At 63.7% G+C, this 16,162-nt stretch overlaps 1 gene segment (V, D, J or C); it reads right to left on the bottom strand.

Moving 5' to 3' along the window:
* Positions 1-11,295: 11,295 nt before the first annotated feature.
* On the bottom strand, positions 11,296-15,462 carry LOC138095048 (immunoglobulin heavy constant alpha 2-like). The segment is given in 5 exon segments: positions 11,296-11,516; positions 13,934-14,266; positions 14,456-14,782; positions 14,974-15,279; positions 15,444-15,462. Coding segments are annotated over 5 exon segments (1,206 nt in total).
* Between the last annotated feature and the right edge of the window lie 700 nt (positions 15,463-16,162).

Genomic DNA, 16,162 nt, shown 5'->3' on the forward strand with positions numbered 1-16,162 from the left:
GGGGGCAGAGTGGTCAGGAGGCACCCCAGCCATCTGGCCCAGCCTGGCCCCCTCCCCCAGTGATGCAAATGCCCGGGGTCCGGGTTCTGCTGTTTCGGTCTCAGGGTGAGTGGGGCTTTCCACCCTGGTCCCCACCTGCTCTGCGGTTCAGCCTTGGCCTGTTTTTGGAAACATTTGCAAGTGTGTTTGTGCTGTGTGGGGCGGGGGTGGGGCGCAGCCAGTGCCCACTGGGCCTTGCTCCTCAGTCTGGGCTGGGGGAGGGGAGCCCACGTCTGGCTTCCCCAGAGAGGGCAGAGGGCAAGACCCCCAGAGAGGGTCCTGAGGGGAGCGCAGGGTGTGTGGCCCCTGCCCCAGGCAGCATGTGGAGTCCAGGCCTGGGTTCTGGCCCTGGTGGGGAGGTCTGGGTATGGCCCATGGCTCTGCCAGAGGGAACCTTCCAGAACCACAGTCTCCCTGGGGCGAGGCTGAAAGTGAGGCTCAGAAACAGCAGGCCCGGCCATGCTCTCACGCCCCACATGTGTGTGCACACACAGCACACACATGTGCACACACTTGCTGTGGCCTCGTGCTGCTGCCCAGGGGTCCCCAGACACAGGGGACTAGAGCTGCCCATTAGCCCCACTCCACGTCCCAGGCAGCCCCCTCCCCGTGGCCCCGTGACTGAGCTCGGGGTGCCCAGGGGGCTGGGGAAGCCGAGGGGCCCACTCGGCCAGCCTCCTCTGACCCCGAGTGCAAACCTCAGGGCCCACAGTCCACTCGTGTGCGTGTGAGTGCAAACATGCCTGTGCGCATGGGAGAGCGTGAAGGCATGTGATGTGAGCACAACCTGCATGGAGTAGGTGTGTGTAGATCTTAGAGTGTGCAGGTGTGCCCAGGTGTGTGTAGATATGTATAAGTGTGTAAGGTATGCACTGGGGGCTCCCGGCCAGCTCCCTTCACCTTCCAGGCCTGGCTCGTCATCACCCCCAGGACAAGGCCTCTGTCCACGCTCTGGGTCCCTCCTGGTTCCCCGTGTGCCTCTCAGGGTGGGGGGGTGGCGGTGGCCGGGCGTGGCCTGTGTCCAGCACAGCCTGGCACAGACAGAGGAGACGTCCGTTTGTGATGGGGGCTCATGCTGGACAACGGCGGGGAAGGCCTGGGCAGGTGTGGGGCACAGCCCTGTGTCCGGGCCTGTGTGTGTGTATCTGTGCACATGAGTGTCGAGGGCTGGACCCTGTGGGATTGTCCAGCTCCTCTCTAGCTGGGCAGAGTCCCAGACTTTGAGCCCCAAACAGAGTCCCCCTGCCCAGGAGGAGGGGTCAGCGTGTGGATGCCGAGGAGCCCTGTGGGGTCGGGGTGCAGCTTGAGCTGGGTGGCGGCCCTGTGACTCAGCCTCAGGGTAAGTGGGGGCCTCGGAGCAGGTGTCCTGTGAATACACACACATACAACTCACATACATGCACATGGAGAAGCACACTCAGAGACACACACACTGAACATGACACCCAGCCCTGCTACACTCTCACAAAGAGAATACAGACGCACATCCCCCAGACTCTGCTCCCTCCCCACACACCCAGAGCGTACCAACTCACTCACGCACCGAAGGTGAGCACACAGACACCCACACTCACCCACACTCACCCACACGCTCCTCACCCCAGGCCCTTAGGGCGCCTGGAGCCCCACTCAGACTCACTCAGGCCCGGTCATGTCCTTCGGGGCTGAGGGCCTGCCCAGGTGTCTGCGCCCACTGGCCTCACTGCTCACTAGCCATGTGCCCCTGTCCTGCCTCAGGGGTTCCGTCTGGGAGGTGGGCATGTGCTCTCTGCCCAGGGAAGGCCCCACACACGCACACACTGTGCGGGAGCCCGGGGTGGGGTGGGGGCAGAGGTCAGCCGGCGCCTGGGAGCGGCTGATGAGCCCTGGGTCAGAGCGGGGCCTGAGCGCAGGTGGGCTGGGCGGCTCAGGGACCCTCCTGCACCTCCAGGGTCCGACCCTGAGGTCTCTGGGATCCCCTGGCCCTCCGCCCTGGACACTGACCTCCAGGCCTCGGGGAGAAGCCCTCAGTCCTGTCTGGGCCCCGAGCATGGGGCTGGCTGCGGGGACATCATCTAGGGGGGAGGCCCAGGGACCCTGGGGCCCTGGGGCCTGAGCCCTTGGGCTGAGATCCGGGCTGGTGCAGGGCCCTCCTTGAGGGGCTGACAGCCAGGGCTGGGGACTGCTACCCCCTGGGCGGGCTCTCACGGGTACTCAGAGCTGGGCTGTCGGCCAGCCCTGCCTAAGGATGGTGATGGATGCTGCGAGGCCAACAGACAGGGCTCTGGGGGCCATTTCCAGGTGGGGGCCTGGGGGGTTCTGTGTGGGGGCTGGTGTCCAAGGGAAGGTCTGACCCATGAGCAGCCGGGGGGACAATGAATGGGGTGAGGGAGCGGTGAGGAGGGGCGGCAGGGCTGGGGGGCTGGGGGGCTTGTTTGCTCTGATGGTGCCCAGTTGCAGACGTGAGCAGCTGGACCCTGTACCCCCGGCAGCTGTGTGGAGGAGGGACCCGGGTCCAGGCAGGGAGAGGGTGGTGGGGCGGGGGCTGATGGAGCCCAGGTGCAGGGCGGCGCTGTGGGTAGACCTGGGCTCCGAGAGGAGGCAGCGATGCCAGGGTGAGGGCCAGGGGCAGGCGGGGAGCACCAGCGGAGGCGGAGAGGGGCGCTCTGCCTGCCGGTCGCCCGCGCTCCAGACACACACTCAGCTGGGAGGGCCGTCTTGGCGTGCCCGCCACACACATGGCAGCATCACCCCGTGTCTGCCCCTCCGTGCGGCCCCTGCGCTGACAGGCACACTTGAGGGTCCATCTGAGAACCTTGCTGAGGGGGCCTGTGGGCGAGGGACCTGGGTCGAGGTGCATCCAGGCTCACCCAGCGCCTGCAGGCCCCGGTCTCCCTGTGAACCTCAGCTCCAGCCTCCAAGGACAGGCGGCTCTGAGCCAAAGTGGCTCTGCGAGCCCCTAACTTCTCAGAGCCCCCAGCCTCTCGGGACGCCCCCAGCCCCCGAGTCCCACACCAGACAGAGAGAGGGAGAGACAGAGAGAGGGAGAGGGAGAGACAGAGAGAGGGAGAGACAGAGAGAGGGAGAGACAGAGACAGGGAGAGGGAGAGACAGAGAGAGGGAGAGACAGAGAGAGGGAGAGACAGAGACAGAGAGAGGGAGAGACAGAGAGAGGGAGAGACAGAGACAGGGAGAGGGAGAGACAGAGAGAGGGAGAGACAGAGACAGAGACAGAGAGAGGGAGAGACAGAGGGAGAGACAGAGAGGGAGAGGGAGAGACAGAGACAGAGAGAGGGAGAGACAGAGAGAGGGAGAGACAGAGACAGAGAGAGGGAGAGACAGAGAGAGGGAGAGACAGAGACAGGGAGAGGGAGAGACAGAGAGAGGGAGAGACAGAGAGAGGGAGAGACAGAGACAGAGAGAGGGAGAGACAGAGAGAGGGAGAGACAGAGACAGGGAGAGGGAGAGACAGAGAGAGGGAGAGACAGAGACAGAGACAGAGAGAGGGAGAGACAGAGGGAGAGACAGAGAGGGAGAGGGAGAGACAGAGACAGAGAGAGGGAGAGACAGAGAGAGGGAGAGACAGAGACAGAGAGAGGGAGAGACAGAGAGAGGGAGAGACAGAGACAGGGAGAGGGAGAGACAGAGAGAGGGAGAGACAGAGAGAGGGAGAGACAGAGACAGAGAGAGGGAGAGACAGAGAGAGGGAGAGACAGAGACAGGGAGAGGGAGAGACAGAGAGAGGGAGAGACAGAGACAGAGACAGAGAGAGGGAGAGACAGAGGGAGAGACAGAGAGGGAGAGGGAGAGACAGAGACAGAGAGAGGGAGAGACAGAGAGAGGGAGAGACAGAGACAGAGAGAGGGAGAGACAGAGAGAGGGAGAGACAGGGAGAGGGAGAGACAGAGAGAGGGAGAGACAGAGAGAGGGAGAGGGAGAGACAGGGAGAGGGAGAGACAGAGACAGAGAGAGGGAGAGACAGAGACAGGGAGAGACAGAGAGAGGGAGAGACAGAGACAGAGACAGAGAGGGAGAGACAGAGGGAGAGACAGAGAGAGGGAGAGGGAGAGACAGAGGGAGAGACAGAGAGAGGGAGAGGGAGAGACAGAGAGAGGGAGAGGGAGAGACAGAGAGAGGGAGAGACAGAGACAGGGAGAGACAGAGAGAGGGAGAGACAGAGACAGAGACAGAGAGGGAGAGACAGAGGGAGAGACAGAGAGAGGGAGAGGGAGAGACAGAGAGAGGGAGAGACAGAGACAGGGAGAGACAGAGAGAGGGAGAGACAGAGACAGAGACAGAGAGAGGGAGAGACAGAGGGAGAGACAGAGAGAGGGAGAGGGAGAGACAGAGAGAGGGAGAGACAGAGAGAGGGAGAGACAGAGACAGGGAGAGGGAGAGACAGAGACAGGGAGAGAGAGAGACAGAGAGAGGGAGAGACAGAGAGAGGGAGAGGGAGAGACAGGGAGAGGGAGAGACAGAGAGAGGGAGAGACAGAGACAGGGAGAGGGAGAGACAGAGAGAGGGAGAGACAGAGACAGAGACAGAGAGAGGGAGAGACAGAGGGAGGGAGAGACAGAGAGAGGGAGAGACAGAGAGGGAGAGACAGAGACAGAGAGACACAGAGACAGAGAGACACAGAGACAGAGACAGAGAGAGGGAGAGGGAGAGAGAGGGAGAGACAGAGAGAGGGAGAGACAGAGAGAGACAGAGACAGAAAGAGGGAGAGACAGAAACAGGGGGAGGGAGAGACAGAGACAGGGAGAGACAGAGAAAGGCAGAGACAGAGACAGAGATAGGGAGAGACACAGAGAGACAGACACCCAGAAGAGAGTCAGGCAGAGAGAGAGACATGGGCGCAGGACAGGAAAAACCAGACATGCAGGCACACAGAAAGACACAGAGAGACAGTCTCAGAGACAAAGAGAGAGACAGAGAGAGAGACAGAGAGAGGGCGAGCTCTGGGTGTCAGAAGAAGGGGACGTGGCGTCAGAGAGCCCTGGAGCCAGAGGCTCAGATGGAGACGGACGGGGGTGGACAGGGCCGTGCTGGGCGGGATGATGAGGGGTCAGGGCTGTGGCTGCCCTGGGCCTGCAGGCCTGGGGGCCACAGCGCGCATTGGTGTGTGACCTCAGGCCCTCTCCCTGGCCTGTCACTGGGGACGGCCAGGCCAGGGGCAGACAGCACGTCCCGTTCCCCTACCCCCAGTGCGGGGATGTGGGGGTACCTGGGGGTCAGGGCGGTGACTCTGGAGACAAGCTGAGGGCCGCCCTAGCTCACTCAGCCTCTGTGACCAGGGTGGTCGCTGCCCTGGGGGTCAGTGGGCACTGCCCTGGGGCCGGGGGTGCAGGGTCCCCCGAATTCTGAGCCCCAGGCCAGCCTGGCACCCTGGAGGGTCAGAGCTGGGGCTGCAGGTGGGGCGTGGGCGCAGGCTATTTCTGGAAATAGCCGCAGAAGCTCAGACATGTTTTTCAGTGTGGAACAAACAGCCATTTGCATGCCCTGCAGGGCCGAGTGTGCCCCAGATGAGTGGCCTGGGGAGAAACTGAGAGGGCCTCGCACCTGCCTGGGGGTGGGGGGATGGGGGCAGGGGCTGCAAGGGAGCAGGCCCAGGCCCCGGCCTGGCCTCGTGGCCCAGAGACCCCGGCACGGCAGCCCCCAGCCCGCCATCATCTCTGCCAGCTCAGCACTGAGCCCCCAGGGAAGCCCCCAGCAGCCCCCCCGGGCGGGCCCCCTGGAGGAGAATGTGTCGCTCTGAGGCCTGCTCAGCCGCCCGTGCCCTTGGTCAGCCAGGACACAGCACCCAGGGGCCCTGGGCAGTGGGAGGGCCCACAGGGTCTGGGCACCGACTCCGCCACTGGTGTTACAGGCTGCAGCCAGGCCCAGTTCCTGGTGGCCACAGAGCATCACTGGCCTGGAGGGAGGTGCCTCTGAGGGGCTGGTGCTGGCGGAGGCCTGGGTGTCCCCTGGCCTCGGCGACGGTGACGGGCAGACCGGAGGGCCTTTCAGCCCTGGCCGCCTGGCCAGCAACTTGGGCCGTGGCCGCAGAGGTCGTGTAGCCGAGGGCCGGGGGGGAATGTGGAGGCCCCGGCTGCCTGGTGGGAGGGCCGCGGTGCAGCTCCACACGGGCCTCTGGCCCCGGGGACTGGGCGGCTGCTCTGGAAACGTGGAGAATGGGAGGGCGCCTTGTGCCCTGCACTTGCCACACAGTAGCTGAGGGTGCCTCTCCTTCCAGAAGGTTCCCAGTGACACGTGAAAGGTTGGAGGAGTGGGAGCCCTCCGTGAACCCCGATGGGATGGGGCCGCCGCCCCACATCCCCGTCTCTGCCTGGACCCGGGCCCCTTCCCCATTCGGCTGCCTGGGGGACAGGGGTCCAGCTGCTCACGCCTGCACCTGGGGGCCATCAGAGTAAACCAGCCCCCCAGCCTCTCCAGCCCTGCTGCCCCTCCTCACTGCTCCCCCACCCCATTCATTATCCCCCCGGCTGCTCACGGGTCAGACACTCTCTCAGAACCCAGCTCCTGCATGGCCCCTCCCGGGCCCCCACCTGGAAATGGCCCCCAGAGCCCCATCTGTTGGCCTCGCAGCACCCATCACCACCCTCAGGCCGGGCTGCCTGATGAGGACCTATGAGAGCCCGCCCAGGGGGCAGCGGCCTCCAGCCCCGGCTGTCAGCCCCTTGAGGGGGCCCTGTACCAGCCCGAGTCTTAGCCCAGGGGCTCAGGCCCCAGTGCCCCAGGGTCCCCAGCACTTCCCACCCCCCTAGATGGTGTCAGCCCCTCAAGGGGGCCCTGCATCAGCCCGGGTCTCAGCCCAGGGGCTCAGGCCCCAGTGCCCCAGGGTCCCCGGGCCTCCCCCCAGATGGTGTCCCCCCCCGCCAGCCTGATGCTCGGGGCCCAGACAGGCCTGTGGGCTTCTCCCTGAGGCCTGGAGGTCAGCGCCCAGGGCGGAGGGCCAAGGATCCCAGAGACCTCAGGGGTTTAATCCCAGGGGTGCAGGAGGGTCCCTGAGCCGCCCTGGCCACGTGCGCTCAGGCCCCCCTCTGACCCAGGGCTCATCGGCTGCTCCCAGGCACTGTCTGACCTCTGCCCCCACCCCACCCTGGGCTCCCGCACTGGCTGACCCAGGTTGACCTTTGCCGAATCCTGGCTGACCTTGGGCTCTCTAAGGCAGGACCCTGGTTGACCCTGGTTGACCTTGGCTGATCCTGGCTGGCCCTGCACTGTGTACGTGTGTGTGGGGCCTTTCCTGGGCAGAGGGCACGTGCCCACCTCCCAGAAGAGACCCCTGAGGCAGGACAGGGGCACATGGCTAGTGAGCGGTGCCAGTGGACGCAGACACCTGGCAGCCCTCAGCCCCGAAGGACATGACCGGGCCTGAGTGAGCCTGAGCGGGGCTCCAGGCGCCCCAAGGGCCTGGGGTGAGGAGCGTGTGGGTGAGTGTGAGTGAGTGTGTGAGGGGCTTGCACAGAGGTCTGTGCCCACCTCAAGGCCCTTTCTGTCTCTTCCTCTGTTGGCGTCTCTGTTTCTCTTTGGTTGGTCTATGCACCTGTCTGCTTCTGTCCCCGTCTCTCACGCCTCTCCCGTCTCTGTCCCTCTGTCCCCATGTCTCATGCCTCTCCCATCTGTCTCTTGCACCTCTCTGTCCCTCTGTCCCCGTCTCTCACACCTCTCCCGCCTCTGTCCCTCTGTCCTCGTCTCTCACGCCTCTCCCGTCTCTGTCCCTCTGTCCCTGTCTCACGCCTCTCCCACGTCTGTCCCTCTGTCCCCGTCTCACGCCTCTCCCATCTGTCTCTTGCAGCCCCGTCCCTCTCGCTGACTCCGGTGCTGTGGCCCCTCCCTGATCCCTCTGAGCCCCTGTGTGAGAGAGGGGTCCTGCCGTGCACCCTGTGGGCTGCTTCTATCTTGGTCTGTGGTCTGGGGGAAGCTGCGGGGGTTCCAGGGCTGAGCCTACCATCCACCCCTGGCTGTAGGGCCCACAGAGGGAAGAGAAGTCATGGGGTGCATGTGATTGGGGACAGGCAGAGTCACTGCTGGGCCCCATGGCTGGGCCCCATAACCTGGGCCTGGCTCTGCCGTGGGCTCAGCCAGCATGGGACCCACACCCTGAAGGGTCCTGAGTGCAAGAGCACTCTGACCTGGCCCAGCCCAGGTGGATGCCAGAACAACCTACGCAGATCCTGGTGGAACCCTGCCTGACCCTGGCCTGGCACTGTCCGACTGGTGGCTGACCCTGACTGACCTTGAGTTGACCCTAGCTGATGCTGACTGACCTAGAGCTAACTGACCTGACCCACTGACACTTTGCCTAATCTTGGCTGACCCTGGGCTTTCTAAGACCTGACCCTGATTGATCCTGGCTGATCCCAACTGACCCTAGACTGACCTTGGTTATCCTGGCTGATTCTAGGCTGATATTGGCTATTAGCCAGTGATGGCTGCTAGCCAGGATATCCCCTGATATCAGATAACAGGCTGTCCCCCAGCTGACCTTGGGAGGACCCTGGCTGATCCTAGGCCCATGGGGGCTGGTGGGGGAGGGGACAGGGCCCTCTCCAGGCCTTGGGGAACTCACTGCCCCCCCCCCCAGGACTCCCCTGGGCTTTGGCCCCGGGCCCAGGCCCCAGGCCCACCTGGCCAAGTCTCGGTTTAGGGGCCCGATTCTCAGAAGAGCGGCCTGCTGGGACACCTGGGTCGGGTTGTGCTCGCAATGACTCAGCAGCCACCTAGAGCTATCTTGGATGTCTCAGCAGGCGATGGGGGGCAGGAGGCTGGAGAAGGAGAGGAAGACAAGAGGGCACGGGTACCGCTGCCTCCCCCATCCTCTCCCACCCTGCACCCCAGCCCTCCCCCGGCGACTCTGCCTGGCGACCCTCGTGGACGGGGTCCTGGCTCCTGCACCCTGGGCCCTGGGCCAGCTTTCTTTCCATCAAGGTGACCTAGCATCCACAAACACCTTTGGACCCTGGAAGAGGTGAAGTCAGTGATGGGGCATCACCTCGTTTCCATTCTGTGTTCAGACCAAGAGGATCTCCAGGAGCCTCAGGGTCCCTGGGAGGTTCTTCTTCCTCCATGTGAGTCACTTTTTATAAAGTTTAAGATCCAGGACCCACCGGGTGAGACTAGGGCTCAGGATCTAAGATCAAGTGATGAAGCCAAAGAACAGAGGCTTCCTGATGAATGGACAGAATATGAGGGCTAGAACCCACTGATGGGGACCAGGGCCAAGCGAGGGTCAGGGCCCAGCGATGAGGACCAGGACTCAGTGACCAGGACCAGGCTCAGTGACCAGGACCAGGACTCAGTGACCAGGACCAGGCTCAGTGACCAGGACCAGGACTCAGTGACCAGGACCAGGCTCAGTGATCAGGACCAGGCTCAGTGATCGGGACCAGGCTCAGTGATCGGGACCAGGCTCAGTGATCAGGACCAGGCTCAGTGATCGGGACCAGGCTCAGTGATCAGGACCAGGCTCAGTGACCGGGACCAGAATTCAGTGACCAGGACCAGGGCTTAGTGATCAGGACCAGGGCCCAGGGCCCAGGACCAGGGCCCAGAGATCAGGACCAGGACCCAGTGATCAGGACCACAATTCAGTGATCAGGACCAGGACTCAGTGACCAGGACCAGGCTTAGTGATCGGGACCAGGCTCAGTGACCAGGACCAGAATTCAGTGACCAGGACCAGGCTCAGTGATCAGGACCAGGCTCAGTGATCAGGACCAGGCTCAGTGATCAGGACCAGGACTCAGTGACCAGGACCAGGCTCAGTGACCAGGACCAGAATTCAGTGACCAGGACCAGGCTCAGTGATCAGGACCAGGCTCAGTGATCAGGACCAGGCTCAGTGATCAGGACCAGGACTCAGTGACCAGGACCAGGCTCAGTGATCAGGACCAGAGCTTAGTGATCAGGACCAGGCTCAGTGACCGGGACCAGAATTCAGTGACCAGGACCAGCCTCAGTGATCAGGACCAGGACTCAGTGACCAGGACCAGGCTCAGTGACCAGGACCAGAATTCAGTGACCAGGACCAGGGCTTAGTGATCAGGACCAGGGCCCAGGGCCCAGGACCAGGGCCCAGAGATCAGGACCAGGACCCAGTGATCAGGACCACAATTCAGTGATCAGGACCAGGACTCAGTGACCAGGACCAGGACTCAGTGACCAGGACCAGGCTCAGTGATCAGGACCAGGCTCAGTGATCGGGACCAGGCTCAGTGATCAGGACCAGGCTCAGTGATCGGGACCAGGCTCAGTGATCAGGACCAGGCTCAGTGATCAGGACCAGGCCCAGTGATCAGGACCAGAATTCAGTGACCAGGACCAGGGCTTAGTGATCAGGACCAGGACCCAGTGATCAGGACCAGAGCTTAGTGACCAGGACCAGGCTCAGTGACCAGGACCAGAATTCAGTGGCCAGGACCAGAGCTCAGTGATCAAGACCAGGGCTCAGTGATCAGGACCAGGACCCAGTGATCAGGACCAGGAGTCAGTGACCAGGACCAGGACCCAGTGACCAGGACCAGGGCTCAGTGATCAGGACCAGGCCCAGTCATCAGGACCAGGGCTCGGTGATCAGGACCAGAGCCCAGTGATCAGGACCAGGCTCAGTGATCAGGGCCAAGAACTTGAGCTCAGTTATTGTAGAGGTCTCACTTTATACTGTTTGATGAAGCACAGCTCCAGTCTTTGCCTAATATTTTTGGGGCAGAATCAGCTCATGATCCATCCATGCATCTGAGACCCTCCTTCATCCATGAGGCAGGCATTTGTGTCTCCAGAGCCTCTGCCCCTCTTCTTCCCCTCCCTTCATTCAGAGTCTGAAAATGTCTGCCTTTGGGATAATTTATTGCACCAGAGAGGAAGGCCTTTGTGGGTGGGGCTGTGGCTTCTGACCGGGACTGATGCCTGGTATCCAGCTGGGCTGTCTGGAGGCTCCTCAAGTTTCCTTCCTGCCAACACGAGAGGGGTCAGGGCCTGGTGGCCTCCCGAGGTGGGCAGGGTCCTTGCCAATGCCCTGTCCCCAGCATGGCCTGCCTGCTGTACACTGGCTGAGTCCAGGGAAGGCCACACCCAGGGAAGCGGATGCCCTGCCCTGGAGGGGCACATAGGGTCTGCCCCCAGCCTGCACAAGCCCTTAGTGTCTGTGCAGGCACCATCCCCCTCTGAGGCCAGTCCCCCACTGGGGAGGGACAGTCAAGCTCTGGTGAGGCTGGGCACTCCCACCCCTCAGCCCAAGGCTCTGCCTCCTTGCCCACCTGCCCGGCTGGCTCCTGCTCAGTACTGGGGGACCTCCCGGCTGTCCGGCATGGCCCGGATGCTCGTCACGGTCAGCGCTGTGCTGTAGAAGAGGCTCAGCAGGAAGAGGGTGAGCAGGGTGACGGTCGTGGGCCACAGGCTGGCCTCCGGGCTGTCCTCCTCGGGGCTGCCCTGCATCAGGTCCAGCACCAGCCAGGGCTGAGGTTCTGTAAGACACAGAGGCTTTGCCAGGCCTGGGCCTGCTTGGGCGGGGCCAGGACAGCGCCCTCCCCTGCCCCGACTCTCAGGAGGGGACACGGGCAGCCAGTGCCCGGTCTCAGGACTGAGGCTGCAGATGCCCAGGGAGGGGCCAGGACCCTGCAGCTCTGAAGACACCCATGGGACTCCCGCCTCCGGGGTCTCAGGACCCCTCAGGGAGAGACGTGGCAGGGCAGGAGGGTGGGCACGGCTCTGCTGCCCCAAGGAGAGTTAAAGGCCACGGTCTCCCGACTCCCAGCCCCGCCTGTGTCCTCGGCAAGCCCTTGCGCTTGGACCTTCTTGGTCTGGGCCCTGGGTGGGGCCAGAGGCCAGCCGCGCATACCCTCAGGATGCTCCAGCTTGGGACACGGGGCTTGGTCTGTCTCTCACTGTGCCAGGGGCTGGGTGGACAAGACCCAGGGGCTCGGTTGCTCTCCCAGGAAATGGCTGATAAAGCTACAAGGAACACAAGGAAGGCCCAGGTGAAAGCCCCAGCTCGGGGTCCCAGGCCTAGGCCTCGCCTGTTAAGTGGGATCAGGACCTGCTTGTCATAGTTGACCCATCCAGGCATCCATCCATTCATCCACCCACCCCTGCATCCGTCCACTACCTGCCCACCCATTCACCTGTCGACTCTTTCACCCTCCCACCGGTCCATCCATCCACCTACCCATCCAACCTCCATACTCCCAGCTCTCTGTCTATCCATTTGTCCATCTGCTCACCCATCTGTCTGTCTGGCCATCCACTCATCCACCCACCTGTTGGTCCGTCTGTCCACCCGTCCGTCCACCTGTCTGTCCACCCTTGCGTCCGTTACGTGCTCTCTCTGTGCTGTCTGCTGGCTCCACCCTCGTCTGCTGACCCTCCCTCCTCCCCATCTCTCTAGAAAGCTCCTCCTGTGGCCAGGTCCTGGCTCTTGGCAGCGGGCCCACCTTCTCTGCAGCAGCACTTCCCTATTGCTTCACCCATTGCCCTTGGGGACTGGCCCTTGAGAGGGGGCAATGGCCAGCACTGGCAGGGGGCTCCAGCCCACCTTGGCCCTGGGAGGAGAGAGGCAGCCAGAAGGCCATGTCCCCTAGGCGGGCCCTGAAGGTGCTGGATGAGAGCAGGGGCCCAGCTGCCCCTCGGGGGACCCTGGAGCAGGTGCCCCTAGGCGGGCCCAGAAGGTGCTGGATGAGAGCAGGGGCCCAGCTGCCCCTCGGGGGGCCCTGGAGAAGGTGCCCCTAGGCGGGCCCAGAAGGTGCTGGATGAGAGCAGGGGCCCAGCTGCCCCTCGAGGGGCCCTGGCGCAGGCGCCCCACAGCAGCCATGACCTGTCTTCCTGGGCTCCGCCTCCCCAGGCTCCCCTCCTGCCCGGAGCTCCGAGCAGAAGCTACCGAGGGTCCCTGGGTGGAGGAGCTCTCTTCTGACCCTTCCCTCTGCCTGCCATACTGTCCATGGTTTGGGCCACACTTGGGCTCAGGAAGGGATAGGAGACGTGAATCTGGGGGCCAAGCAGGGAGCAGGTGCTGGGCTTCCACGGCGGGCCCCTGAGCTGTGCCCAGCTGGACCGACGGGGGGTGCTGAGGCCAGGAGGGGCCTGGGGCAGTGGAGCTGGGCCTGGGGAACTTCTGGGCGCTTGGGCGGGGGCTCCCCTAGCCTTCCTGGAGCTGGGTCTGGGCTGCCAACTTCCTGCACCTGCGGGGCTCAGGCGTGCATGTGTGCGCACGCGCGCGCATGTGTGTGTGCGTGTGAGAGAGAGAACATGTGCATACATGAGAGCATGTGTGCGTGTGTGCGTGCACCCCTGAGTACACGTGCAGAGCGGTGGGTGTGGGGTGGGGAGAGCTGTGCTCCGGGCGGGGGTGGCCCCTTTCTGTTGCGTCAGGGGCTCTCCTGTGCAGAGGGTGGCGCGGGGCCCCTGGTGTCCAGCCCTCTCTGAGCCTCTTCTCCTCCAGTCTCTGGTCGGCAGGCTCCCCGCTCTGACTGGCTCGTGCCTACCGGCTGCCCCTAGAGGCAGCTTCCTGAACTACAGGTGACCGCGTCACCCCTTCCCTACCGCGGCCCCTGCTCCCAGTACCCACCAGGCTGTGTCTGCTTCGCACGGTCAGCCCTAGCTCAGCCCTCACTGCTGTGCTCACACCCATGTGCACACACACACACACACGTGCACAGCCGTGAAGGCATGTCCAGCGCCAGGCTGAGGGGACGCCGAGGCCTGGAGAGGGTTGGCGCTGTGGCTTTCCTCGTGGGACCTGCCCCCTCCCAGTGTGCGCAGACCCCGAGGAGGAGCACGGACAGACAGGCGGCCGCAGGGAAGCGCGGAGCTGCTTCAGGCGAGCATGGAGTTTATTCAAGGGCTGGGGGTGGGGGCACTCAGTAGCAGACCCCATCCACCTCTGACATGACCACGGACACGTTCACGTGGGTGGGTTTACCCGCCAGGCGGTCGATGGTCTTCTGGGTGAAGGCCAGGGGCAGGGCCTCGTGGCCCACCATGCAGGAGAAGGTGTCCCCCTGCTTCCAGACTTCGGCGTCCACGCGTAGCACGCTGGTCACGGCGAAGGTGGTGACACTCTGGCCAGGCTCAGGCAGGGGTCCCCAGGTCAGATACTTCTCGCGGGGCAGCTCTTGATTGCCCTGCAGCCAGCGCACCAGCACGTCCCTGGGGCTGAATCCCCGCACCAGGCACGTCAGCGTCACCAGCTCGTTGAGGGCCAGCTCCTCCGACGGCGGCGGCAGCAGGTGGACCTGAGGCCGGAACGTGTTTGCTGCAGGGCAGAGAGTGGGTCAGGGGTCAGGGGTCGTACAGCGAGGAGAGCGCCCCTGTGCCCTGTGCCCCCCGTGCCTCAGTCTCCCTCTGTGAAGGGTGGGCAGGGCTGGAGAGGGAGGGGCAGGCTTGGGGGGGGTGTCTTGTGTGTGGAGTGTGCCCAGCCGCCCACGTGGTGGTCCAGGCCCACCTAGGTCTTTCTTGATGGTGGCGGTCAGTGGGCTCTCGGAGTCGGGGTGGGTGGCAGAGCAGGAGAAAGTCTGTCCGCTGTTCCAGGGGTCGGCACAGCCCGGCAGGATGCTGGACACGCTGTAGCAGCCACAGGAGTCACGCTCAGGCAGCCCCTGGACGGCGGTCTTCCCGCCTGTCGGGCTCCAGGTGAAGCTGGCGCCCTCGGCGCTTTTCAGACCACGCAGTGTGCACGTGAGGCTGGCGTTGGAGCTCAGGAGCAGATCCTCGAGGGCTGGTGGCTGCAGGGACAGGCTGGGCTCGCAGTTCGGCACGCAACATGGACAAACTGAAAGAGAGGCAGGTCAGGTCAGTGAGCCCTCTGCCCGCCTCCCCTGGCCTCCAGCACCAGCCCGGGCCCCTCATGGCACGCCCACTGGGGGCTCAATCCCCTCTTGTCTGAGTAGAGCGCCCACAGGAAAATGGTCCACGTTGGGTTGGGGTGGGAGGATGGGGCCTCACCCCAGCCTGCCCTCTGACCTTCACGTTTGCAGGGCACGTCTACGGTCTTGCTGGCTTTGGAGAGGTGCTGCACTTGGCAGGTCACAGACTTGTCTTTTGGGCACAGGCTGGCCGGCAAGGTCAGCTGGCTGCTCATGGTGTACAGGCTCCCGGCCAGCACGGCGGGGAAGTTCCTGACGGACACGTTGTCGCCGCTCTGGTTCCAGGTCACGCTCAGGGGTGCCGATGGGAAGAAGCCCTGGACCAGGCAGCCGATGACCACCTGCCCGGCTGGGTCGTCGTTCCCAAGGCTCAGTGGGAAGATGCTGGGGCTGGCTTCACTCTCTGAAACACAGGGTTCATTGTGAGACAGCAGCCCTCTGCTGACCGGACCCCTGACAGCCCCGCAAACACAGGGCGACGGCCACCTTTCCTTTACACAGAGAGTGAGTGACCGGCCCAAGGTCACACAGCTTGTACGAGGTGCCCCTGGGGTCAGCAGTGCCCACCTGAGTCCAGGCGAGCCATTTCTGAGCATGCCCCTCAGGGCTCTGAGCATGGGGACCACACAGGCTCTTCAGAAGGGGCCTCTGGGTCAGGCCACTCCCGGGTGGGGGTCCTGGCTGACACAGGGCTCTCTCACTGACCAGCTGAGGCTGTGGGCACTGTAGGAGCCTCAGCTGCCCTCTGTGTGGTGGGCCCAGCTTGCCCTCCCCCAGGGTGTGGGGGATCGTGGGAAGGAGAGAGCGGGCTAAGCAGAGACAGCAGCCTGGGCTCGAAGCTGAGTCTGTGGGGGCTTAGCTTGGCTGTCCTGGGGCTCCGGTGGGGAGGGGGAGCCTGCCTTCTGGGTCCCGCTCCCACTCCCTGGGTAGTGTCTCGGTCACACTACCCCCCTGCCCCTGCTCCCACCCTGATGAATCCCCCCACCCGTTCTAAACCAGCAGTTGGCTTCCGTGGACTACGAGGGTTTTGAGGCTGGAAGCCCAGTAACAAATCAGTCCTTCAGGGTTGCCCCCTGGATGGCCCCTACAGAGGACGTGGGCTACACCTGTGTTTTCACAGTCCCCTTCCTGTCAACAGGTGAAGGCACAGGGGAGAGTCAGAGGTGCACCCTGGGGCTGCGTGGCCCTTGTGTGCCCCCAGGAAACACGGGGTGCTATCTGGCTGGACAGGAGGGCTCAACCCACGCCTCCAGGTCAACTCAGGCACTAGCCCAGTCACCCACATT

The sequence above is a fragment of the Capricornis sumatraensis genome, chromosome 19 (assembly GCF_032405125.1).
Source record: "Capricornis sumatraensis isolate serow.1 chromosome 19, serow.2, whole genome shotgun sequence".
NCBI lineage: Eukaryota > Metazoa > Chordata > Mammalia > Artiodactyla > Bovidae > Capricornis > Capricornis sumatraensis.